At 42.5% G+C, this 27,676-nt stretch overlaps 1 protein-coding gene across 2 annotated transcripts; it reads right to left on the reverse strand.

Moving 5' to 3' along the window:
* ATP12A (ATPase H+/K+ transporting non-gastric alpha2 subunit) lies at nucleotides 1–27,676 on the reverse strand. Of its 2 annotated transcripts, none has more exons than XM_030538145.1 (23): nucleotides 27,668–27,676; nucleotides 25,305–25,454; nucleotides 20,907–20,966; nucleotides 19,592–19,795; nucleotides 18,216–18,329; nucleotides 17,098–17,232; nucleotides 16,389–16,506; nucleotides 15,349–15,617; nucleotides 13,222–13,420; nucleotides 12,481–12,590; nucleotides 11,523–11,657; nucleotides 10,575–10,767; nucleotides 9,818–9,993; nucleotides 8,463–8,599; nucleotides 7,759–7,909; nucleotides 5,708–5,876; nucleotides 4,449–4,603; nucleotides 3,531–3,654; nucleotides 2,950–3,095; nucleotides 1,854–1,987; nucleotides 941–1,042; nucleotides 227–318; nucleotides 1–29 (listed from the first exon to the last, which is right to left on the reverse strand). In XM_030538145.1, exons 1-23 carry the CDS (start codon nucleotides 27,674–27,676, stop codon nucleotides 1–3), a joined length of 3,111 nt encoding a protein of 1,036 aa, XP_030394005.1. The 2 variants fall into 2 exon arrangements, with proteins under 2 accessions (XP_030394005.1, XP_030394006.1); XM_030538146.1 differs by lacking the exon at nucleotides 27,668–27,676 and adding an exon at nucleotides 26,268–26,276.

Genomic DNA, 27,676 nt, shown 5'->3' on the forward strand with positions numbered 1-27,676 from the left:
TCAGTAATACATGTTCTTGTCCCACCAACCTATGATAGGAGGAGGGGAAAATATCAAGGAATTAGGATTTTTTTTTCTTCAAGTAGAAGAAAATTAAATAAGGAATTATCTAGATAATCCATTTAAAATCATCTCTATGAAAATGATACAGCTGGGGTTCGGAAGGGGGGTGGTGGTAGAAATGGACTGAGAATGGAATTCTAGTCCCAGGGAGGGTTCTACTTACTTCCTGGGTATTGCCTGATGAAAAGCTTGCGGATTTCATCATAGACCCATATCAAGATGGCATAAGGCATGGCCACAAACCAATACTGAACCCTGGAAAAGGGAAAGAAAGGAGATTCATGAATCAGTTCTTATCATTTGAAAGGAGCAGTCCCTCCAGCTGAACTCTGAATTGATGTTGTCACTAGAGAAAAAATCTGGCCCTTTGACCTTTCTGAATCTGTAAATGAGGAGAACTTGTTTGCTCTGAAAATTGGGCTGCAAAATGAGGCTCTCTTGTGATATCCTGGACTCAGAAGACATCAGAAACTAGATTGGCATATGAAAGGAAAGTCATTTTAAATAAAATGTAGTCAAGCAAACATTTTATAGTCTCACTCAATAGCTTGAGTTCTGGAATAAGGGCTAGGGAGGTTCTTATTCTGTATAAACTGTTTTCTCTATCCTTGGTAATAGAGCTGGCCAAAAATGGGACATATTTTTGTGAAAAAGATCATGAAAAATGTGTCCCAATTTTTTTTGACTGAGAAATTTCAGCCAACTCAACTCAGTAATTATGTCCTAAAACTTAGTCTTTGAATTCTGCTATCTAAGAAGTTTACTCCACATGGCATGCCCCTCCAATCAGCCATGCCACTGAGTGTAGATTTCCTACCATGTAATGTGTATATTTACAGTTGAAGAAGAGGTGGAACACAGAAGAATTGGAACTCACCGAAGCGGCGTGAAGTTCAAGGCAGTAACACTTCCGAGACCATAACAGAGAATCAGAGCGATTGCTATCTGGGAGAATATACCCACCCAGATGACTTTATTCCTACAAGAAAACCAATAAAGATAATAATGTGATCTCTATTACACTAGTGTTTACGACTAGCGGGTACCATTCTAACACCATGTAACCAAAAGGTACAAATCTGAGTAGATGCCCTACTTAACTAGGGGCAGGGTCTGTGCTACAGTCCATAATGAGCATTTCAGAAGGGACTGTGGTTCTGACAGACACGCTGGCTAGATACAGTGTCTTTCCTTTTGAATGTAAAACTGAATACAGCCCATTCATCCTGGAGCATAAAGGTCATATGGACAAGATGTCGGCCTTTATATTGTGGCCTCAGTACTGTGAGATGCCCTCAGTCATTTGGCTCCAATTGGTCTTGAAGGGTGCTCAGCACCTGACAGAGTTTGGCCTATTAGTAGCTCCTGGAAGTCAGAAGTCTACCAGAGCTGGCTGAAAACTAATGAAAAAGCTTTAATGCCATTTTCTCCTTCTTGGAAATTTTGAAAAATATTGATTAGCTCTGTAGTTCTGTTTTGTTTTTAAAGGAGGTGGGGATTTGCGTGAAATGGTAAAAATGTCAAAAATCTCATTTTAAAACATTTTAATTTTGAAATGTCAGTATTCAAACAACTTTGAACAGCTGTTTTTCTTGGGGCTATTTTCATTGCTAACTGAAACTTGGATGATGGAGAAAAGCTGGAGAGAGGAAGTTGGTAGGAACAAGAAGGAAGAATGGAGGAAATTATTTCTGACTCCAGTTTCACCCAAGGAACATGCAGAGGCTGAGTAAGACTGTTAGATCTCTGGGCAAAGACCCCCTTCCTATTAATGAACTTTTAGCACCCACCTGAGAAGACCCTGCTGGAAAAGGGAATTCCTCCTTGTTTTCCTGATGATCAAATCTGCCACTTGCTGAATTGTGATGCTGACAAAAAAGGCAGTGTAGCCACTCCACTGCAGGTATGTCCGTTGGTATCTAGTCTGCAAAGGAATAAAAAAGTATCTTTGTTAGATGTCGAGCACTGAAGTGTATATACTTACATTATAGGAATGGCTGCATAGTCTAAAGACTGATTCCCAGTTACATGGGTATAAGTCTGGAATAATTCCACCTTTATACTTGTACAACAGCTTGAAATCTATTGTTCTCTCCCATTAGGTGTTGCGGTAGAGAACATTGACAGCCTTGGCGTTGGGGAATTCACATCAATTCACCTAATTCCTCTGCATATGGTGATTGCTGTAGGGAACAGTGTAAGGATGGGAGCCCCCCACAACCATCATGGTCTTGGGCAGCAAGCATTCCTCTAGGGAACAGCGTTTATTAGGACCTACTTTCAGTATTGGATTATGGAATTAAATCTTGAGGTTGTGGTTCTATTTAACACTCATTTAATGTCAGCCAGAGGTTATGGAATTTAAGCAACATTGCATCACAGTGCTGGGAAGGGGAGAGTCAGTATTGTACTATAGAGAGTATTATTACAGCTGGACAGTAGTGGTGTGCAGAAGCAGTACTGGAGGAGTAGAGGGGATCTAAACATATTCTAGAAAGGGAGGCAAGAGTGGTGGAGAGCTTTCTGTTGACAAAGACCTATAGCTGAGACAGAAATAGGGGAGGATGTTTGGTGTCAGGGGTAGGAGAGAAGCAAAAAGAGGTGAATTCTAGATGTCCAAGTTAGTGGGCTCTGAAGTTGAATGACCAAAGCCAATGAACAGCTCCAAGAAATCTAACCTGGGAAAATTTAATTCCTATCTAGTGCCGTAAAGTTAAAATTAATCTAAGTCACTAAAATTAAATCTTTCCCCATCAGGTCCACCTCCAAACATTTCTAAGCTTCCCTTCATCCCCCCACCCCACCCCCAGTGAGGGGAGAGAATCTTCCATTTCCAGTTATAACTAGGGATTTAACTGAAAAGGATTTTTTTTACAGATGCTTTACCCATTCTTGCCCATAGCTGTCCTCTATGTCGTTATAGTAATCATCTTCCCAACTGACACGTAAGCCAAGCAGTGTGTTAGGAAGCCAGCCCTGTTCAGCATACACGGTAAAATAGGCCAGGAAGGCTCCAACCGACTGTAGGATGCCTGCAAAGTAGAAGAGAGGGAAATAAGAAAGGGATGGAGTGAGACTTAATGTATTTTGGCAGAGGGAGGGGAAACAAGGCAGAGTGAACTAGCTCTTTCTGGATCCATAGTACTTTCATGGATCGTATAGGAAGCCTTTTAACCAAGAATCTCAGCGCACTCGACATTAAGCCTCCCATCTCCTATGGATAAAACATTTCTGTAACCATTGCATAGGTGCATACACAGCCAGAGGGAAGTTAAATAAGCTTGCCCAAGCTCACACAATGAGTTGAGATCATAGGAATGGAGCTAAGGAGTCCTGACTCCCTCTCCCCTGCTCTAACACTACTCTACACTCCTTCCTGTCACCAGGAACCAAATTCAAGAGTCTTTCACTGACTCTCAATCTCCTCATCCAGCCTACCCACCTCTTATGTGAATGACCCAACATACCAATCTGCAAATAGGAGTACACAGCAAGCTGCTCATTCACCAGCCTGTCCTTCTTCTTGTGCCGGGGTCTCCTGTTCATGATGTCACTTTCAGCTTTCTCATAGGCTAATGCAACAGAGGGGATCTACAAGAGAAATTGTCTTTCAGAACATCACTGGCACACCTCTGCCTGCTTCTGGGAGATTCAATAAATCTGGCTGTTCTTTTTCCAATGTCTGTTAGCTGGATTATGTTAACACTGAGTGCCCCAGATGTCAAGGAGAAAATGATAAAAGGGTCTTTTCAATGAAGTCTGCAGTTCAGAACCATAGAAAGGTTTGGGTGAGGTCTGAAACGCATGCGTTGGAGCCATGAACATATTGCTTGTCTGCCCCAAAGGATTGGATGAAACCAGAAGGAGAGGAGGGGTCTTTTGAATCTATGGGGAGCATAAAGGATGCCTCATCTGTATGCCTGGTGGTCATTCCCTATACTGTAGCAAATGGGTAATTTGAGGATGGTCTGACTGGTAATATATGTGCTCTTGATAGTTCACTGCCTGCATGTCTTGATCAAAAGGCCTGGCCAGAGTGTGGGTTAGTGGTCAATGCACATGAGCAAAGACTTTACTTTCCACTCTCCCTTGCTCCCCATCTCACCTTATTTTTTCTCCTCCTCCAAATCCATCTGCTTTCACTCTAGGCCTCTGCTTGTTTTGCTATCCTCGGTATCCCATGTGATTAGGCTCTCAGTTTGTGACTGATGGCTAATCCCTCAAAGAAGTACATCAAATCTAATTGCTTCACACCCAGAGAGGCTCAAGAGTCTCCTTGGCACTCAAACTCTAGCCGCTTACTCATTCTCAGAGTCAATAAAATGCATGTGAAATTGCACGAGCGGCCAGATAGTTTTAACCATGTCTGGGATAAGACCACTTACAATGTCTGTGCCCAGGTCTATGAACAGGATAGTGATTGTGCCAATGGGAAGTGGGATGCTGGCGATAATGTAGATCAAGAAAGGACAGAGCTCGGCAATATTCTTGGTCAGGGTGTAGGCAATGGTTTTCTTTAGGTTATCAAAGATCAAGCGGCCTGAGGAAAAACAGAAAGTTTATTTTAAAATACTCACTAAGGCCAATGCTGGCTGAAAAATTCCCACCATTTTTTTTTAGCAGTTAAAGTTAGAACATTTAGAATAGGTGGTAATATAGCTGGGGTCAAGCAAGAGAGGGTGGCAAACAAATAATAGAAAAGAAAGGGTACAGGAGATTGTTGCAACACTAGTAACTTGAGGCTGAAAGCAATATGAGATCAGACATGAATGAAGGGCTTTTGTTCAGGATTCAAACTGATAGGCACAGCAGAACTGAGCAAATAGTATCAGTGAACGTTGCCTTGCTCTTTGTGAGCAGGTCATAAAACCCTAGGAAGTGTTTGTGGTTGGAGGTGATTCACATCTGTCTCTAACTTTAAAGTGGTTAGCTACCATGGTTCTGATAGGTCCACAGAGTCTGAAGTTTGAATAAGGAAATTAAGTCCATAGATACTGACTGGATTGTGTAGGACAGGGGTAGGCCACCTATGGCACGTGTACCAAAAGTGGCATGCGAGCTGATTTTCAGTGGCACTCACACTGCCCGGGTCCTGGCCACCAGTCCGGGGGGCTCTGCATTTTAATTTAAATTTAAATGAAGCTTCTTAAACATTTCAAAAACTGTATTTACTTTACATACAACAATAGTTTAGTTATATATTATAGACTTCTAGAAAGAGACCTTCTAAAAATGTTAAAATGTATTACCGGCACGCGAAACCTTAAATTAGAATGAATATATGAAGACTCGCCATACCACTTCTGAAGGGTTTCCGACTCCTGGTGTAGGATATTACATGTGACCAGTGCATGCAGAATTGGATACGTAATTACCATTTAGCCCTAGGAGATGCCTTTTTTACAAAAATAGAGATTCTGGTATGCACAAATGTGTAACTGCATACATACATTTGCAACAAAATGAACATGCAGTCCCCCAGGTTTCATGCATATTCCAGGTAATGGTATGTGCAAATGTAAGTGAACAATAGTGCAAGCAAGTGGGCCTCTTTAAAATAATAAGACAGGGGATAATGTCTATAAGTCCAATGTGACTGCTTGCAGCTTACATTAGGGATGAGAGTAGTGAATCTTATTTTTACCTTCCTCCACTCCTGTGACAATAGAAGCAAAGTTATCATCCAGCAAGATCATGTCAGCTGCATTTTTAGCTGCGTCGGAGCCGGCGATACCCATAGCAATTCCAATATCTGCCTTTTTCAGAGCTGGGGAGTCATTGACTCCATCTCCAGTCACCGCAACAACTGCATCCTGGAACACAGTAGGATTCAGGTGACTGAGGAAATTAGTCCATCCTCCAGCAAGGAAAAGCCCCCACCTTTAAAGCCTCTGGAGTGGAGTTCAGTACAAGTTAAAGTTAATGTCAGTGCCCTTGTGCTGTTCTTTTAAAGTGAATGTATGCTGGTGAAAGGTGCTGGATGGGCAGTCCTGGCCTGAAACCAAATTCTTCATCTAGCCAGGTAGAATATAGGCAGTGGTAGCATACATTTCCTCTACAATGCCTTGCAATGTATCCCATCCCTGGCTGAAGAAACCAGGAATACTCTTGTGGGGGCAAAGGGGGATTCAATTACCAAGGTCCATCCACTCCTTGGCCTCTCTCCTAAGGTGTCTATGAAGGTTGTCAATTTCAGGGTGACTTGTGATGTAGATATCGTTCAGTAGCTGAGACGCCTCCCCAACCCCACTCCAGCTTTAATGAAGGCTACTGAACAGCCACTAAATACTAACCTCATTTTTAGTTTGTGAACCTGAACTGATTTGAGCTGGTGAACTAGAAAAGGCCCCAGTTCTCTGGACTAGCCTCTCTGATGAAACTTCCTAATGTAACCAAGTATTCTCTCAAAGATGCTTTGGCTTCTGGAGAATTTGGAGTGTTCTGAGCAGAATCGGGGAAAAAATCAAAGGAAAAAATGTGGCAAACTGATTATGACCAATACTGAATGTCTTGTCCCTTGGGGGATTTTGCTCTGTGATACCAGTTATAAATAATACAAGGAACAGAAGGGCTTATAGGCTCTAGCTGCTAAATATAGAACGTGAATTGACTTTTTTTGCTCTTCATCCTTCAAAGAACCAAATCTTACTGGAGTGCGGGCATCTGCACAGCACAGAACACGTGAACCCAGAGCTTGCCATCTAAAAAGGGGTGATACTAGAAATTAAGTAGTAGTATCATTGTTTCCCTGAAAGCAATTCAGGATTAAACCCAAAGAGCTGATGTTGATGGGAAAGCTCAGCTCTGCCAAAGCTACAAAAGTGAAAAGTGGGCCATGCTGCATCTGCTTTCCTGGCAAATTTGAACGAGAGCCATGAGGTAAGTCACAGATTGCATTGGTGGGGAAGCAGGAGGATCGCACAGCCATGAAAAGTCCCTTGGAGAAATTCTGTATGGTTGTCTGCTTACCTTTTTCATGGTACACTATATATCCACTGTGTTGGTTCTACTCCAGACAGCTTTAAAATAACTGCGGTGAATGGGACAAAACTCTTAAAATCCTGTCCCGCTCTAGTCTCCTATCTAAGCTATAAGACAGTTTAACAAGGGCTGGCCCTAGACAAATCATGTTATAAAGCAGTTTATTGGGATTCATGCCCTATATTTGTAAACACAGCTGTACAGAAGGCCTAAGTGAGACTGAAGGTGAGGGACAAGAGGGCATGGTCACAATGCTGCTTTCATCTGGGTTTATAGAACCATCTGGGGAAGGGGGCATCCTAAATAATAAATCCTTGGCCCCAGGGATTCCAGCACTGTGCCAGGTGCCTGTCACAACTAGAACTTCACACTCAAAGTGCAGCTACAGCTGTGCTACTTCCCCTCAAGCACCAGGCCCTACCACAGAAGAGTGTCAGTCAGCCAGTATCAACATGGGACTCCTGACATGCAATGGAGCAGCTTAGATTCTATCTAGTGTAGGACAGGAGTGCCGAAGGCACACTACAGTATGTAGATTCAGATGGCTGCAGAATGAAAAGAGAACCTGGAACTCCACTCCCTCCCTCGTACCTGTTTCTAACACCACTAGGTTATCACTTCTGTCTGTTGCTGAGGAGGACATCTGAGCAAATACCATCACTGTACAAATCCATTAGGGCCACATATTTTTATCTTTTGCCTTCTCTCACTCACCTGCCTTTGGCAGCCCTCCACTATAATCAGTTTCTGCTGGGGTGAGGTGCGAGCGAAGACTATTTCTGAGTGATTGATCAAGATCTCGTCCAGCTGCTCCGTGGTCATATCCTTAAGCTCCATTCCATTAATTACAGCAGCTCTAGCATCCCTGTAATAGCCACAGGAATGCACGGTGAAACTTAGGCATAAAGGATTAGATGCAAACAATACATTCATACATTGTACTCAGTTCAGTGAGTTGGGTGTGGCAGCAATAAGCAAGTCAATTTTAAGTAGCCTTAGTCGTTTGTCACCAGGGAATTACTTGAAAGGCACTGTAGAAATGCAAGATATTATTACAATTCCCTAGTGAAGAAAGTGGTAGTAGGCCCCATCAGTAGACCTTGCAAAAGAACAGAGAATGTGCTATAGGGAGCAATGCTGTATCGGCTGGAAGAGGTGGAATGGTAGAATGGGTTATCTTATTCTTCTCTCACTGAATCATCAAAACTCCATTCAGCCTCAGTACATTTCAGAATAAACTAGATGGATGCTTCTGGGTAGAAGAGATGAATAGTTGGATGGATATCAAGGCTAGGAAAGTACCAAGAAGCAGGAGAGCAAAAAGTGACTGTTTTGTAGAAACAGGTTAATACACGCACTGGAGGAGAAGGAAAGGTTTCATTTCCAGATAGCTACAGGTGCGTGCTATCTGCTCTTACTGTTTATTGACTTGCTCGACTGGAATGTTGAGGCGCTTGGCAATATCTTCCACGGTCTCGCTGTTGGCAGAAATGATGCCTACACTCTTGGCAATTGCTTTTGCTGTGATTGGATGATCACCAGTGACCATGATAACCTGATGAAGGGACAGGTGCATTGAATGAGAACCTTAAGAGTAGCAGAAGGAAAGGTGAACTGAGGTGGCTATTCTCCACCAACGAATGGCTTTGTTTCTTTAGCATGCTGAGCATGCAGTCAGGTTTTCAAAGACATTCAGATTATTGCTAGTAACCTGCTAGCCCTATGTTAGCACCAGTTCCTAAGCCAAATGACATTGACACTGATGAGTTGAAAGTGAAAGGGAAGGCTTGGTTCAGGAAACCAGAGTCCTTCTCTAATTCTGATCTGCCTCACTCCTTCTCCTAAACAGAGGTCCTGTATTTATTTTTGTATAGTACACTAATAACCCCACATGCTGTTGTATTGCTATTGAGTTGATAGGGACCAATACTGTAGAATAAAGAAGCTCTTTGTTCTGATTTTGCATTGTGTGTTGGAAACACTGATTAATATTGCAACATAAAATAGGTCCTTGTGACAGGAGGTATCATAGAAAATTGGGACACGTGTCTATTCAACCTTTTAGGAGAGAAAGCTGCTTGGTAGCAAGCCTAGCAGCCTCAGAATGCCAGCAATTTACCCAATATCGGGACAGCCTTCATTATGCCTTAGGCCAGTTGCTTCAAAGGCTGATTTCCCTTTCCTTATCTAATATGCAATTGAAACTCACCCCCATCACTAGCCTTGAGCTGAATATATACTTGAGGATGTCCTGGCAAGACAGCTAGGGAAGCTGTTGCTTTGCATAGACTAGAAAAGTTTTCAGCTTTTATGATCTAAATGTCGTTCTTCCCCTTTCTGAAGGTATTTTGTCACTCTTTCATGGTTTAGGGTGAATAATTCCAGCTCCATAGGTTCCTTTGTGTATTAGAAATGGGCCTGAGCTACAAGGTTGGATCTGGATCAACTTCTGCACTCCCCTTAAATTTTGGAATCCCTTTGCATCTGGGGTTTTGGTTTCAGCCCATCTTTGCAATGGGCCCACTTACATTAAGTCCTCTTCATACCACGCTGGCAGTGTAAAGGAGACTTTAAGTGGGTGTAAATTTACTCCCAGGTAATACCACAGGCCAACGTTAATGAGATAATAAGACTTAAATTGTCTCCCAAGATGTGTCTAATCTGAATACAGTAAAATGTGACTATGATGCGGCAAGAACTTGAGGCTATATCATGGGCGCTTTAGGAATCCCTTATGTAGACCTGCTGTGCTGTTGACTGGCAGAAACCCTACCTTGATCCCAGCACTGCGGCACTTGGATACAGCATCTGGCACGGTGGAGCGAGGTGGGTCAATCATGGATAAGAGCCCTACAAAGCACAGGTTGGAGGTGGGGAAGTTCATGGAGTCTGTATCAAAAGGGTAGGTGTCTGGAAACTCATCCTCTGGCAGGTACAAATGGCAGAAGCCTGGAATGAAACCCAGTAGAGCAGTGTGAGAGCAGGGTGGCGGGGAAGGGTAAAAGAGAAAGGGAGACCTGGTTCAGCATGATTATTAGTTCTTCTCTACATTACACCATTGCATTTTAAAGAACAACCATGAAATGTCCTCTGTGGTGGAATTTTAATCCCTTGTCAGCTGCATTAATGTTCCTTTACAGCACCAGCATTCAAAGAAATGGAGCTGGTACCTGCCCCCTCCCCCATAGTGCAAGCTACTGTCCCAAGGCCCCTGCTGGAAAGAGTTTACAGCGGTGTTGAAGTGGGTTAACCCTCTACTTATTTTGAGGGTGTTTTTGTTTTTGTTTTTTACCATTTCATCCATGAATGAGCAGGTAGTTTCTCTTCTGTTTCCTCTGAGACTGCACCCATTTTCAGTTGTCATTCCAAGACTGGAATGAGGATTGTCACATGTATAATATTCCCATGCACACCTAATGCATCCATTATTGTAACATCCAGTTGCCCAGGGCCACTGGCATTTAACTCAGTTTTAATTTCCCAATTCCTTTCTCTGTTGCAATCCATTTTCAGTTCCCTTTTGAACTCACCCAGCACTCTCTCTCCCAGGCCTCCCAATTCCATGTATGCCGTCTGAAAAGCCTCAGCCCTCTCTCTATCCAGTGGCTGTTCTTCGCCATTGATCATGATGGTGCTGCATCTCTCTAGGATCCTCTCTGGGGCTCCTTTCATCACTAGCAGGAAGCGTTTATCATTGGGGTCTTCAGTCTCATGGATTGAGAGCTGTATGCACCAGGAAGATGGAATAATTAAAACAGTGTATGGTCCCCTTCAGTTTCCACTGTAACCCATCAACGGCTAAATTCTGCCCTCAGATATGCAGCCCCCACCGTGATGGCAATGGAAATTGGCCATACTTGTCTGACAGCAGATTTTGGCCACAAGAGTCCATTTAACTTGGAGTCAAGAAATATTTCTCCTCCTCTTTTTCACTAATGGTGCATTATCTCTTCTGAAGTGATAAATCTGGTCTTTGACAGAATGAAATACCTTGCTCTAATGACATATTATTATTATCACACAGTGATCTAGTATCCTATTTTAATAATAAGACACAGGTGCCCAAACTTTGCCCAGTCTTAGGCAGCATTGTCAACTTTCTAGGAGCCTGAGGGCTGTCAGTACTGTTATTTGCATAAAATGATGCAGATTGGATTCACCCTCGTCTTTAATAATGTTTATAGAAACCATAAGTTCCTACATACAGTGCTCAAAGCAGCTTGGCCATACTGCATGGGCTACAGCTCCATTCCCTCTTTCATAATGTAACCTGAATTCCCTGGAACTAATTGCATGGTCTTGCATGAAAGTTCCAGCAGGAAAGCTGCCTCCATGGAAATACATTGCTCCGGTTTTCTGAGTTTAAACTGCATAGGATAATGAATTTCCCCATTAAAGTCACCATGCCCCAGCCACAAACACTGGGTTGGACAAAGATATGGACTGACTGGTTCATTTTCCAAAGAAGAAAGTCACACCTGGAATTTGTTAGTAGAATTGAAAGGAATTTCGGCCAGTTTTCTGTTCCGTTTTCTAATGCCCATTACATCACCCAAGATTACTTCAGCAAATTTCAGCAGGGCTGTTTCAGAGGCATCGCCCACCACAACTCTCTGTGCATTGAAGAACAAACATGTATTTTTAGTAGTAATACTTTTGCACTTTTATCCAAGGAACTGAAGTAACTTTACACACGTGTGATAGAGTGTGTACTTTCTAATGTAGCTGTCACTCTGGCAGGAAAGCACCAACCAGTTTACCTAAAGCAAGCAATCAGTATGAGAGATTATATTTTCCATCCTTCTCTTGAATTATGTCATGGGAACATTTGGGTTGTACTGCTGTTGATTTTATTAATTGCGGTCTTTAGCGATATTGAGCCATTTTTTAGGGTTGCTGTTGTGAAAAAGCTACTGCAAAGAGATGAGATTTGCATTTAATTCAGTGGAAGTGAAAGATTTGTGGCTGTTCTCTGCTCTGCTGGAAGCTTTATGACTCTGCTCTGCGGCAAATGAATGTTCTACTCTCTAAGTGTCAGTGCCTCGGTTTACCCAATTGTCAAGTGAGTTCCACTGCATGTCAGAGTCAGTGAAAGAATCAAGAGTAGAGCCCAGGAATCTGGAGTCCCCTGTTCTAATCAGAGTACTGCCCATAACAAATGCTCTACAAGGAAATAACTCAGAGCTCTTACCCTTTCTATCTTTTGATTAGTTTAAGATTAATAGTGTGGAAAGACTAATCTTGATATCTGAGCTGTCTTTTGACTTAAATGAATATTGCTTTTGTCTGTTCCCTCTTTATATTTCTTTCAAGGGTAAAGCAAGGAACACAAAAGTGATGGGAATTTTAAAATGAAAGGCAGCACTAAAAACAAAGACAAACTTTGCATGCAGTCTTTTCAGTGGAAAAGAAATGAGCTCAGAAAGTCACGGATACCTTCATGATTGGAACATTCTCCTGTCCTGGTTTGAATTCAGCCCGGTTGCAGAGTGTTACAATCTTTGATAAAGCTGCCCACGACTGAGAACTTTGATCAAAGGACTGGGCTGAAAAGAAGCAAAAAACCATACAAATATTGTAGCTTTTTAGATACTGGATAGTGGAATCCTTATGGTAAAGCAGCTGCAGGAGAAAACAGCCATTCTTATGAGATTCAGGTATATAGAAATTCAAACCATGTCTTCCCCCATGCACACCATACCTCCATACCAGTCCTGCCAGAGTTATTTTGGCAAAGACACCTTGTTTGTTTAGTCCTGAAGAGAGGGGATGGGTTGGTACTTCCTAGACTGAAGAATTCTACTTCTCCAGAAAACAGCTGTAGGACAGGCTCTCTTCCCCCACCGCACACAAGGTGCCTCAAGCTGATTTTATGAGGACCATTTGCAGGGATAAGATTGGAGTTCAGGCTCCATTCAGTCTTGCCATCTCTACTAAGATGGTCAACAAGGTATGGGGAGAGACTTCTTGTTACCAGCTGGACTGCTTTTTCTGATGTCCAGTGGTGCTTGTCCAGTGGGACCTGTCCTGAGTCCCTTGAAGGCAGTCCACCAAAGAGCCATTAGATGATGTGACTGCAAGTTGTCACCATCAGCCTCATCTACATTCAGATTGACATCCACTTGTGGCATGTCTAAGCCACCCAGTTGCCCTTCTCCAGCTCCCATATATATTTACTTGTTTGTTCTTCACTGGTATCAGCCGAGTAGATCTGATCGTCAAACCAAAGATGGGCAACAGTCATCCTGTTCTGTGTGAGGGTCCCTGTCTTGTCAGAGCAGATGATGGAGGTCGAGCCCAGTGTTTCCACAGCTTCTAAGTTCTTTACCAGGCAATTCTTCTTTGCCATTCGCTTGGCAGTCAGAGACAAACTCACCTAGGAGAATGGGAGAATTGCAGCTCCCTGTTAGCGAGGTACCATCACAGTGAGCAATGTAATAAAGCTGTGCACAGCGCAACTCCATGGATTGTAACCTGAGCTCATTTGAAATGTCAACTAAAACATTTTTTTCAAGGAAAAAAGCTGAAAAATGCAGTAAAATTTTTATATTTTAAATGAAGAAAAATGGGTTTTGTTTTCCAAAAAACTTAGCCAAAAAGGTTTTCCTCAAAAGATTTTTTTTTTTTGGTTGAAAATCCAGGAAATGTTCACCGAGCTTTTTGGAAATAAATTCTGAATTTTTTAATTAAAAATGGTATTTTTGAACCAACTATAGTCCTGCTAAAGCTATAAGTCCTGATTCTGATCTCCATTGCATTCATGTAAATCTAGAGCAGGGGTTGGCAACCTTTCAGAAGTGGTGTGCAGAGTCTTCATTTATTCACTCTAATTTAAGGTTTTGCGTGCCAGTCATACATTTTAACGTTTTTAGAAGGTCTCTTTCTTTAAGTCTATAATATATAACTAAACTATTGTTGTATGTAAAGTAAATCAGGTTTTTAAAATGTTTAAGATGCTTCATTTAAAAATAAATTAAAATGCAGAACTGCCCGGAATGGTGGCCAGGACCCAGGCAGTGTGAGTGCCACTGAAACTCAGCTTGTGTGCTGCCTTCGGCACACATGCCATAGGTTGCCTACCCCTGATCTAGAGTAATTTCATTGATGCCAGTGAAACTACTCCAGATTTATAATGGTGTAACTGAGATCAGAATCTGGCCTCTAGTTAGCAAATACTGCATCTGGCACACAGGCTCATGTGCGGTTAGACAAGACTATTATTGCCTTGATGATAGGAGGAAGGCATGGCAGCCATTAGGAGCATATTTCAAGGGCTGGAATTTGGGAGATGCTCATAACTGCAAAGCTAATGGTAGCTGACATTACCACTAACTTTGTCATAATACTTCCAAAGTGACCATCGCTGTGGTGTCCTGGTGCTAATAATTATTATAGTTGTTTGTCACCAGAGATGACTGACAGTGGTTTCTCATCTTGAGTATGGTTGTGGCTAAGACCACTGATGTGTGAGTGGCAGTTCTTTCCACATGAAGTACATAGGTAGCTTGATGCTGAGGAAGGGATTAGGACTATTACTAATGGTATTCATAATACTTTCCACTTCTTTGTACAATCTGTCTGAGGCTTTTGAAATGCTTATAACTATTACTGAACTGAATCTTTTATATACACATGAAGTAGTAATACCCCCATTTTACAGATGAGGAAATGGAAGCAAATAGAAGGGAAATGGCTTGCTCAAGGTCATGTAGCGGATCAGTAACGGGGACAGAAATGGTACCTAAGACTATATTAAAGGGTATGTGGATGTGTGCACATAGATACATGGAATTGTTGTGCTGAAGCCTTTGAGATTAAGGTTTCTGCTAATTCTAGAGTTCCCCATCTTGAAATGGGAAATTCCCAGCTCTAAAAAGATCTCTGTATGGTCTTCTCAGGACTGGCATGAGTTCACATTAGGTCACCTGTGAATACTTGATCTTGTAGCAGCTATTGTATCTGCTATAAGATCACAAAAACTAAAGATGGCTGAACATGGTGATATTGGGTCGGGAGTTGAGTTTGGATTTTCCAAAACCTGGGTGGGTCCAAAGCCCCAAAGTTCAGATGGATTTAAGTAAACAGTTCCATCCTTAGCCCATTTCTCAATAAGAGTGAACCAATTTTAATCTTAGCTCTACTAAGGGATTATGAGAATTGGGGATCCCCTGCTGTTAAGTGCAGGAACCTAGGACTGGCCCTGTTACTAGACCACCTTGTACTGTGATGCACACACTGACGTGAACTGTGATACAAGCAGAAGCAGAGCTGTACAATGCATGCTAATGACCTGTGTAGACTTACAGTAACGGTGGCTAGCAGTCCTTCGGGCACATTGGCCACAATGATGCCAATGAGAAAGATGATGGAGTCCAGAACCTTGTATTTCATGGACACGGCAATGATGAAGAAGAGAACCCCAATAGAAACAGCCACTCCTGCCACAATGTGCACAAAGTGCTCAATCTCAATAGCAATGGGTGTCTTCTCATTCCCAACTCCAGATGCCAGAGAGGCAATGCGCCCGATGATAGTGTGATCCCCAGTGTTGATTACCATCCCAGTGGCAGTACCTGGAAGAAAAGGAGAGGTTATCAGCACAGTGTGGGGTTGGATCCCTAAAGAGAATTACAATTAGTAAAGAAATATAATATTACTGCATCACCTAGGAGCTCCAGTCCTGGACCCAGACCCCATTGTGCTACAAGTCTTTTGTGCAATATTACCCGGTTATTAGGGACCTTTCTCATTCTTTTCTTTACATCCCTCTCAGAAATCGGGGGGGATTATCTACCTAGGGGAAGAGAGGGTCTCGCAGTGTATTTTCATCAGTGTTGTTCGTTAATTGTACTGCAGTAGCACTGTAAAGCCTCAGTCAACAATCAGGGAGCCTTGTACAGAGTGCTAGACAAACATGTAGTAAATAATTGGATATTTATGGCACCAAATACTTTTCCCCCCCTCTGAAAATAAGAGCAACTTCCTCAAGCATCTGAAGCACTTATATATGGGCAGCTCTGACTTTCCATGACTTAGGATAATGATGGGAAAGCCAAAAGCAAGCAGGAGTGGATCAGCTATTGCTTATATCAAGCACCAGACCGGACAGCCAAAAATACATGTCAGCTGTGGATCCTAGATAGAACTTAGGGCTTGCCCAGTGCTTGAGTTTTATTTTTCTTTGCATGATGTGTTTCTTTTTTGTAATTGCTAATTTGTTTTTCTTTGTCCAAAACCTTTCTGGGGATTCCTAGAAAAAGCGCCATCGAGAATTAGTAGCAGGTGTGATGTGGTGCCTATACACAGGCAGCTTCTTCAGCCCCTTCCTTCAGTCTGAAGGTTACCTTCCAGGCAGGTTGTAGAATAGAATGCAATGTTCTTAGTCTCCAAGGGGTTTTCATGGGTGAAGTCGCAGGAACGGCTTTGTGGTTCTGATTCCCCCGTGAGGGAGGAATTATCCACCTGTCAGTCAACAAAAGACACACTCATGCAGTTGGCAACCCTTGCTTATGTGCACTTGTATGGAAGAGCTGCAATAATGTAGTGGTAGGTGGCAGGGATATAGTAATCAGAAGAGTCTAACTTTGTTCCTGATAGGAGAGTATGACAAGGCAAATGCCTCTATTATCATGGAAATTGAATCAAACCAGCGTAGTGCCTAGTGATTTGGAGGGCAGCATAACTCAAGTAGCTACTCCAACACTGCAGAGAGGTTTACTGGTCAGTGCTTCCGAGTGTTTACTGGGGCACTGCACTGGGAAATAGCATTGGCAGGAGATTGGCTGTGGTATCATGATGGAGAGATGCTGCACTTGACTCTCCTTGGAGTGGGGAATTGTTATAAGTAATAGGCTTTTCTGTCCCATGTGAACTGTGTGCTACAGTGGACCTTCTGCACAAGGACAGCATAGATGTAAAACCAAGGTTTCTATTGGCTGCTGAGCTATCTTCTCTGTACAAATGGTCTCTCCTTTCTTGCAACCTCTCTGAAAAAAGTGGCATAAACATCACATATCCTTTTTCATACCCACACATCCTAAAGCTGGTGTTTACCTTACACCCCTGAGCAAATATCAGACGGATGTCAGCTGGGATCCGATCACCACCTTTAATCTCCACCATGTCCCCCACCACCAGCTGCTCTGCAGGCACTTCCTTCTTCTCTCCATCTCGGATGACAAGAGCTTGCTATGAGACAAGAGAACAACAAGAGTGAAACCAGTCCCACATCCTGCTTTCACCATGGGTGAAATTCACGCCTGTGCAGAAAGCAGATACAAGACCTGTGTACCACCTACCCCCATTTTTGAGCTCTGCTCAGGCTGAATTTCATCCCTATTGGTTCCCCTTTGTTATACATCAGCATAATTCCTTTCTTCCTCATCATCTTCTAAATTCCACATAAGTCACCAATGAAAGATCACCAAGGTCAGCTGATAACACTTAGCACTTGGTATAACACCTTTCATTCAAGGATCTCAAAGAGATTTACAAGGGAGGTAATACTATTGCCATTTCACAGACAGGTAAACACAGGCACAGAGGTTGCCACATGCCCAAGGTTATACACAGTGAGTAGCAGAGTTGGGAATAGGAATGGGAGGTCTCCCTTGCTGTAATCATACTGCTGCCCAGCTCTCTTTGGTGAATTCTTTTTTTAATTCAGTTTACAACCTGACAGAGCAGTAACTCCATATTATGCTGCAAGCTCATTGGGCAAGATGCCTGGTAGCAATACATGTACATACACAACCACATACGCTTGGCACTCTTGATAATTGTTAACATTAGTCTGGGTTACACCAATAAAACAAACTAAAGAATCTCATGTTTGAGTAAGAGAGAGGATAATTGCCCAAGACCAATCTGAACCCTTCTGATGAAGGATGGATTTTGGAGAAAAATTGGTTCCCAACTCTGTATTTTAAGACCAGATTCTGCTTCTCATCCACCGAAAGCCCTGGGTGCTGAATTCTATTATGGGAATACCATGAGCAAAGCCACTATTGAGTGAAAAGGGAAACTTAATTCTCCCTTCATTTTTAAAGAGGGTGCACACTCTAACAGGCTATTGAGGCCAGTTTTGTGCCATTAATACATTTAAAATCTTCAACCTCCAACCGTTTCGATCTCTTGCTCTTCAGAAACAGAGAGGAAAGCTGGCCACTCACCTGTGGAATCATTTTACTGAAGCTGGCCATGATGTTCGTACTTTTAGCCTCTTGGTAGTAAGCAAAGATACCGGTGAGGATGACAACCAGTGCGAGGACTACTCCCAGGTACAGCTGACCAATAAGAGAAATTATTTGAGTTAGTTTAAAAACAACATTTACTGCTGTTCCTAGTACAAATCATAATTACACAATTTGATAAAATAATCTCTTCAGGCAGTGGTGGAACTAGTTTAACTGGTTAAGAGAGAACTGTGGAATTCTACGTCTGTTCATGCATGTTAATAAACAGTAAGGACCATAACGGCTCCTCAAATGACAAACTAGGGGTTTAAGAGTTTTCATAAGAATCTCACCTGAATGGAGGCCAAGCCAGCTGTTTGGGGGCCAGGGTGGAAACACACAACTAGAAGGCTGGAAATGAACTACACTCCCTCCAGTTTGGGTTTGCACCTAGAAGACTGGGTGCCCATCCAAACTTTTGAATCTTTTGGGTTTAGACGTCAGGCTGCAGAGCTCACAGGAATAAGTGCTTTCAGGAGAATTCCAGTAATTCCTGGAAACTATTGGATTGGGAATAGTAATTGAATAGCCTTATGACACTTTAAAAGCAGCAAAGAATCCTGTTGCACCTTATAGACTAACAGACATATTGGAGCATGAGCTTTTGTGGGTGAATACCCACTTCGTCGCATGTAGTGGAAATTTCCAGGGGCAGGTATGTATATGCAAGTAAGAAGCAGGCTAGAGATAACGAGGTTAGTTCAGTCAGGGAGGATGAGGCCCTCTTCTAGCAGCTGAGGTGTGAAAACCAAGGGAGGAGAAACCGCTTTTGTAGTTGGCTAGCCATTCACAGTCTTTGTTTAATCCTGAGCTGAAATGGAATTTAGGCTTCTAAATCCTTTAGGTGCTTTTGAAAGATTTACCCCAACGCAGAAGATGCAGAGGCCACCATAATAATTAACAGACAACCCTCCCTCCCTCTCCCACCACACTTAAGATGTGTTTGTTTTGTGTCTTCAAAGTCCCATCTATCCTAATCTCCAGAATAAAACAAGAACTGCAACCAACCAACCAGAAGCAAACAAAGAGAACCTTCTCCAAGTAGAGTTTTTACCCCAAAAGAGAAGAGTCAGACTCCATAAAGTCCATTAGAGACTTCACTGTTGCACTTAAAAGTGCTTAGATACTATGGTGATGGGTGGCAGTACAAAAGCCTAAGATAGATGAAGAGACAGCAGACAGAATATACCAATAAATCTGTCATTTATTGGAATGATTCAGTACTGAAGTAGGAAGATTGGAGACCCTAGCTCTCTAAAAAGCCCTACCAGACTGTAAAGAGGTGATGACCAGATAGCTGGTATAGTACTTACATTGTCAAACGCTGAAGCAACGCCTTGAGCAATCTGAATCCCGAAGGCAATCCAGCAGAGCAAAGCCCCCACCCATAAGAGGATGGAGAACCCTCCCACCATCTGCTTGAGGAACTTAATGATTTCAGGAGTGGATTTAGGAGGAGTGAGAGCGTTGGGACCATCTCGGGCCAGAATCTCTGCTGCTCTTGCACTAGTGAGACCCTGCAAATGCAAAAAAACATTGTAAACATTGAGTCAGACAATGCAGACTTCATATTTGAAACCTGTAACTTTGCTTTTCTCTCTTTCTTCCCTGGGACATAGGGGTTTGATTGTCCATAGTCTGTGACCTTATATTTTCAAAGTGCTTTCATACCTAAGTATTGTTAATGCCATAATGTGCATGTGCACCCCCCATGTGGGTCAATAGGAATTCAAGTCCATGGACTTCCACTAATCACCGGTTTCTTTAAAGGTAAAGTCATCTGCAGTGAGCTTTCTCACTACAGTTGTGATATAAGATAAATAATAAAAAGGTTTAGAAAAGAAAGCCTAGGAGGAAAGGTAGAAAGAACTCTGCATATTTATTCCAGAGAAGAGAGGTCTGAGGGGGAACATAAGAGCCTTCACATATGTAAAAGGTTTTTATAAAGAAGGTGGTGTTTACTTGTTCTCCATGTCCACCAAGGGTAGGACAAGACGTAATTGCCTTAATTTGCAGCAAGGGAGAGTTAGGTTAGATATTAGGAAAAAACATTGTAAATATAATAATAGTTAAGCCCTGGAATGGGTTTACAAAGGAGGTTGTATAATCCCTGCCAGAGGACGTTTATAAGAACAGGTTAAACAAACATCTGTCAAGATCTAGGTTACTTGCCTCAGAGATGACCTCTTGAAGTCCCTTTCAGCACAACATTTCTATGATTCTGTATTGTTTTACTGATGCCATCTGTTTAAACTGAGACCTATTCAATTCTGAATACTGGGTCCAAACTCCCTCAGACTCTGGGAAAGTTTAAATCAGGTCCAAACATTGGGTTTAAGCTTTCCAATAGTGTTGATTTAAAATGCTCAGAAATTTCTTCAAACTTCAGAGATATTCATATCAAAATCCAGGTCTCAATCACTCTATCTGGGCTGATCTCTGTTTTCAGTATCTATTGAGAGTTAATACCACCTGCCTGCCTGTAAAATGTTTTGTTTTAATAATGACTATGGGGCTCCTACAAAGCCAGCCGATATCAATGCTTTTCCACCGAGTTCGGTGGGCTTTGGTTCAGGCCATAGATGAACTAAGGATATTTGAGTCATACCGTTCCTTGCTCTCACTCACCTTGCTGATGCTTGTAGTGTACTTTTCCTCCAGCTCTTCTTTGCTGAGTTTGTGATCATCCTGAAGGCCAAAAGAAAGAGACAAAAGAAGTGAGCAGACTGTCTTGAAGTTGAAAGTGGATCTGAAAAATTCAGTATTTCTGGGGTTGAGGAGCACTAAAATTGCCCCGGGTTCATGGCTACTGGTCCAGCTGCCAGTATATGGTGGTATGCCTCAAGGAGTGGTGGTAAAGTCTTGATCCTTCAAAGGAAAGCAAGAACCATGCCCATAACCACACAACTAATTATGCAGGGCTGCATACTTGGAAGATGGAGTTGGAAATTCCCCTTTCATGGTTGCAAGTCATCCATCATTTTAGACACTAAAGCATGATTTCTATTTTGAAATACTTGACAGATCAGAGACTATAGTGTTGGGAAGCCATCTACATACAAAAATAGACACAGTGCAATTTTTTGGCTTAGCATGAGATGCTGGGAGTAGAGATGGTTAGGGAATGTTTTTTTTCTCAAAGTCCAGTCTCCCATAAACAGCTTTTATCAAAATTTCAAATTTTTCTGCGCAGCTGTAGCCAAAGAGCTAGGACTTCTGGGTTTTAATCCCAGCTCTGCCATTTACTCATTGTGTTACCTTTTACAAGTCCCATCACCTCTCTGTACCTATTCAAATGTGAAATGGGAGTCACAACAAATATCCACCCCACAGAGGTGGATAAACTGCAGCAAGGGAGATTTAGGTTGGACATTAGGAAAAAGTTCCTAACTGTCAGGGTAGTTAAACACTGGAATAGATTGCCTAGGGAAGTTGTGGAATCTCCATCGCTGGAGATTTAAGAGTAGGTTAGATAAATGTCTATCAGGGATGGTCTAGACAGTATTTGGTCCTGCCATGAGGGCAGGGGACTGGACTCGATGACCTCTCGAGTTCCCTTCCAGTCCTAGAGTCTATGAGTCTATGTGCAGCTTAACTGGTCTTTTTGTAAAGTGCTTTGAGCTTGTTAGGTTTTATAAGCTAGTGGAGTGTAAATTAGCATTGGGAAATGGCATCCACATTTTTTTCAGCACTTCTGTAACTCCCTCTCCTCCCAGCCTCCTCTACAGAGAAACTCTTTGCAGGGTATGTCTACATGGCAATCTGAGGTGTGACTGCAGCAAAGCCCTGCAACTTGACATGACCTGACCACAAGTGTGGGGCTCAGGTCAGTTCAGAAAACAACTCGACCCTGTCGGGCTCAGGTCAGCTCTCCTCCTCCTGCCTGTGGGGTTGGCCCAGCAAGGGCTAAGTGCCCCATTCCCACTGGCCACCACCACTTCGCTGTGCTGTGCACACCGAGGAGTTGCAGTGCCTCTTGCTCTGCAACATGTGTACAGTGCAGCAGGAGGCAGCAGTGAGGCATGCAGCCGCCAGCACACGCGGCCACCACTATGCCAACCCCATGGGCAGTAAGTGGTGGCAGTGCTGACTCGGGTTTGGGGGGAAGATTTAGAGTCAGGTCAGAAAATGACTCGACCATCTCAAGTTTGGGTCCGGTTGGGTGGGCTTGGGTCTGAGGAAGCCTCTGGACAGCACTCCATATAACCCCGCCTAGGGCTCTGGGGGTGTATTCAAGTGGCTAGCTTGTGCTCCAGCAGATTCACTGCTATTGTTACACCAGGCTAGTTCAATCAATGCTAGCTCAGGTGTGTCTGCTACACACAGTTACACCTCCAATTATAGTGTAGACATATCCTGTGTGATGCTGGTTATGATGAATAACTCTGCTTCATTTAGATAGGATAACTAATCTTAAAATACTCAGATGCTATAGGCCTCAAAACACTGAGCACTTTAGTCAACATGCTGAATTAAGAAGTGTTACAGTGTCTGTGTGTGTACTTAAAGATCATTGCCCTTATCTGATAGGAATGGAGTCTGAACAGTAGCAATCACATGTCTCACGTGCAGTCATGCACTACAGTCTTATAGCCAGAAGCAGCAGGTTATTGCCATTGGTAGGAAGGGGTGGTTGTAGAGGGAGACTTGATAACTTTTCTCCTTTCCCTGCAGTGACATCCCATGGGTATAATGCACTTGATTAAATGTAGGGTTTAGCTACAGAGATTGGAACTGGAAGGAAGGAAGGAGGAAGTACAGAAATCAAACAGATACTATTCAGGAAACAGTATGGGAGTTTTAAATGCTTGCTGTAGAGGGATGTTCTCAGGGTTGGCAAACAGACCAGATCATCCATTAACGTGACAAGTTTGTTCTCAGTTCCCCTCATAACAGCATCATTTAAAAAAAGTAGGAGAGGCTGCAAAGTTAATGTGTTGGAAAACTAGAATGAACTGACTGTAATTCTGCAGGAACAAAGCATTATATAGATGTCTTCTGCATGTCCATTCAGTCAGCCTTGACCCCTGTGCCCAGGAAGTACACTGATTGCTACAAGTACACTGCTCAGATACATGGCTTATAACAAAGCTGGCACCCCCAGGGCTGGCGCTTCCATTTAGGCGACCTAGGTGGTCGCCTAGGGCACCAGCATTTGGGAGGGTGGCATTTTGCCGCCCGCAGTGGCAATTCGGCGGCGGGGATCCTTCCGCGCTCTGGGTCATCATCGGCAATTCTGCGGCAGGTCCTTCACTCGCTCTGGGACCCGCCGCTGAAGTGCTCCGAAGACTGGGAGCACAGAAGGACCACCCCACAGCAGAATTGCCGCCAACGACCAGGAGCGCGGAAGGACCCCCACTTAGGGCGCCAGAAACCCTGGCGCCGCTCCTGGGCACTCCACACATTTGACTCTCTGTATGAATCCAGGGGCTGCTAGAGTTACGTGTGGAATAATGGGGGAAGGAGAGAGGATGGCTTTGTTTTTTTCAATCCCACGTGGTGATAATTCTTTATTTTCCATAAATAGCACCTTTCAGAGCTTGCAAACATTAATTAGGCCTCACAATACACCCGTGGAGCATATATATAGCCATTTTACATATGGGGGAACCGGGTCACAGTGAGTTTACATGGCCAAGGACCCCAATGAGTCAGAAGGTACCCCCACAAATCCTTTAACTGTACTTTCTTCCTTTTCTGGACTATAAAAGGCAGAACTTACATCAGAGGTGTTAAAATATGACCGTTAGTGAGATTATTAATATTTCCATCTCATCCTGTTGGAAATCTAGTTTACTGGAGTGAAATTGTTGTTTAATTGTACTACTGCAGAACTGAAGCACCTTGGTTATGGATCAGAGGCTCATTGTGCTAGGCATGGTAGAAACACAATCCAACAGGAATTTTGTGGACTTCATTTTGGTTTTGGAGAGAGACATGGGATAAAATTTTCAGAAGTGCATAAGTCCCATTTTCAAAGTGACATAGGCACCAGAGAACCTAAGTCCTGTTGACCTGTTGGTACCTAATTCACTTTTGAAAATGGAGCTTAGGTTCCTAAATCACTTAGGAACTTTTGATAATTTTACCCATAGTGTGGTATTCTGAACTCAATCTTAGAAGCCAAGAACTCTCAAGTTCTCATCTCATCTCTGCTCTGATGCAATGACTCTCTGTCACTTTGACTGAGTAAATTAACTTATTTGTGCCTCAGTTTCCCCATCAGTAAAATGAAAATAAGAACACCCCTTCACTTCATTGGAGAGGATGGATATTGAGAATTAATGACCTGGTGTTTGTAAAGACCTTTGAAAGATGAAAAGCACCACGTAAGTACTGCTATTAGTAGAGTCCTTGGAAACACGTTTGTGGTAACTCAGTGCCCTTTGAAGGTACTGTAATAATGCCTAGCTCTTATCTAATATTTTTCATCAGTAGATTTCAAATCACTTTATAAAGGAAGCCAGTATTCTTCTTCCCATTTTACAGATGGAAAAACTGAGGCAAATAAAGGGGAAATGACTTGCCCAAAGTCTCATAGACTCATAGACTTTAAGGTCAGAAGGGACCATTATGATCATTTAGTCTGACCTCCTGCACAATGAGTCACCCAGCAAGTCACTGGCAGAGCTAGGAATAGAAGTCAATTCTCCTGAGTCCTAGCCTAGAGCTCTAGCAACTAATCCACTCTCCAATCATTCAGCCTGAAAAAGTTGCACTTCAATCTGCTACACATTTCTAAGACATATTACCAGCTTCTGAACTGAGAGGTTTGGCTTCTGCTTTTCTATTTTTCTGTCAATCTGCTCTGTGCCAATGGAACTTTACCCAAGGAGGTGATGGTGAAATCCTGCTATAACCACTTCACCTAGGAAAATGCAGACTTGATGAGAAGTGCTGGGAATAAAGGACATACTGTTCCAACACCAGCTAATTTCTGCAAGAATCGTTCTGTTTATACAGGTCAGTTTGATCCTGAACCATCAATAGGAGCAAGATTAGGGCCACCCCAAAAAGGACACTCACCAAGTCCAGTTCTTTCTTAAGGTCATCTGTCTTTTTGCTTTTTTTCTTGTTGCCTTTCAGGTCTTTGTACTTTTCCTCTTCATCTTCCTTGTCTGTTTTCTCCAGATCCTGTGTGCCATGGATCTCGACTGAGTAAATGTCAGACCTTTTCTAGAATCAGAAATGAGAAGGCAAGTTGGGTCTAACTGGTCTTACTATGCTTCGTGTTGCCATGTGATCATAAGGTACTGTAGCTAACAGGAGTGGGAAATACTGTGCCTAGCCAGGACCTCTAAGCTTTCCATGTTTTAGAGGTGGCTGCAGTCTCCTCCTTCTGGGAATTTGATAGCTCCTGGTGCTGTCCTGTACCTGAAATTTCTCTAGCATTAATGTACAGCTACAGCCAGATCGTCAGCTGGTGCAAATTGTCATAGATCCATGGCCTTCAGTAGAGATATGGCAATTTAGGTGAGTTTGAGGATCTGGTCCTTAGGGTAAAAATGTTGCCCAAGATCCATTGCCAATGCAGATCACTCAAAAATCATGAATCAGGCCCAAAAAAAGTCATTAGATTGCCTTAAAAATCATGAAATTTTAAAAATAATAAAATGTGGGATTTTTTAATTTAATTTCTGCTGTTGGCATATTTAGGATTTGTGATTTCGTGTTTAACATTTTTTTTCCCAAATAGAAGCTGAGATTTCATATTCACCTGACTCCAGGAGCTTGTCCTTTAAGAAAAAACACCTCATATTATCGCACTCATGATAAAATCATGACATTTAGCAGCACTGTCTAATTGGCCTCTTAGTCATATAGTGATATCATGAGGCAAAAATTGCACTCAATAGTTAGAGGGATCCTCTTGTTCACAGAATACTGGGAGAACTCTGCTTTCTTGTGCACAGAGCACAGAACAGATCAGGAGCTAGTGATCTGTTAGCCCAGTTTTCTGCAGGGTATATACAGCAGTTAAACAGCAACCCTCAGCATAGAGAAGCTGCTAAACCTATTTAACTGCATTAGATTTATTGATAAGCTATTTTCTTCTGCTGCCTCCTCACTACAAGCTAATAGCTCAGACTTAAGGGCAGGCTTCCTGTGTTGTTAATTCACCAGTTTCTATAATCATAATTCCAGATCATAATTGTTCTGTAAACTGCATGCCATTCCTTGGAAGAGCTACTGGCTGACCCCATTCTCACTGGATTCCATAGAGATTAATCTTTTGAGTTGCAGACTGAATCATACTTATTGGCTGAACTTCAGATAGTGGCTTGTTCTACTTGGCTATGTTTGCATACAGTGTGTATCTAATACATACATGTAAACTTCTGCAGGATGCTTTTCCATGTTTGGACTTCTACACTGACAAAAGCAGATTTGTTTAAAACTGAACATTTTAATTAAAAAAATACAAAGCCAAACAGATAAAATAATGGGCTTGTATATCATCTGATAAGTGCATGAGAAAATATTAATTCCTATTTTTCTGAACTAAAAACTACCAAAAAGAACCACATTTAAACCCCTAAGTGCACATGAGTTTGAGGAATGCTGCAATTATCACCATTTTTTTTTTTTGGAGGTGCATGGGCAGGGTGAGGCAAGTGGGAGGAGACAGTAGGGAAGAAGTTGCCCCCATGAATATTTTAGGAGTTGAACTCCCAGAACCGCTACTTCTAGGACATTTCAGTTTGTTTGACCATAGACATCCCAGATAAAGGCTTTCTGTTATGAGGAGTTCTCTCTCTGCTGCTTTTCCTAAGATACACAAGCTGGGGTTATCTATCAGAGTTATCTTTTTCACTCTCATCCTTCTCCACCTTCCTTTCCCCATCCCACAAAAAATCTACTCAGCTTTTCAAGTCTCCATAAAGAGAAGAAACTAGGAAACAACTCTATGGACTATAATAACTCTAGCAGACATAGGAGAGAAGGTTCATGGAGATAAGTAAAAGCTAATGAATTGTTCTGTCCTCCTATGCAAGATCTCCTTTTAGTTTCTAGAGAGGTTTTGAGGTTCCTCCTTTTAACCCTGAATTCTCAGACCTTCTCATATTGGTTTGATCCTTCATCCATTTGCAAAGGAGACTTCTCAACAGTATTCCCCCTTCCTATTTGATCTCTCTGCTCTTCTGGGTTTAAAACACTTAGCATTAGAACTGCTTGAAAGACCGAAATCTCTTTGCATCTCCCATCATTATGAAACACAATAACCTGCATTTCTTAACCATTTTCCCCCTGCCTTAGCAGGCATGTATACAGAAAAGCATTTCAAACATACGTACATTTTTAATCTATCAAATAAATTCTCTTTCTTAGAGCTTAGCAGAAGAAACCAGATATTTAAATAGCAGCTGTTTCAGTGAACGCTCACTCACCTTTCCCAT

Source organism: Gopherus evgoodei, chromosome 19 (assembly GCF_007399415.2).
Source record: "Gopherus evgoodei ecotype Sinaloan lineage chromosome 19, rGopEvg1_v1.p, whole genome shotgun sequence".
In the NCBI taxonomy this organism is placed as follows: Eukaryota; Metazoa; Chordata; order Testudines; family Testudinidae; genus Gopherus; species Gopherus evgoodei.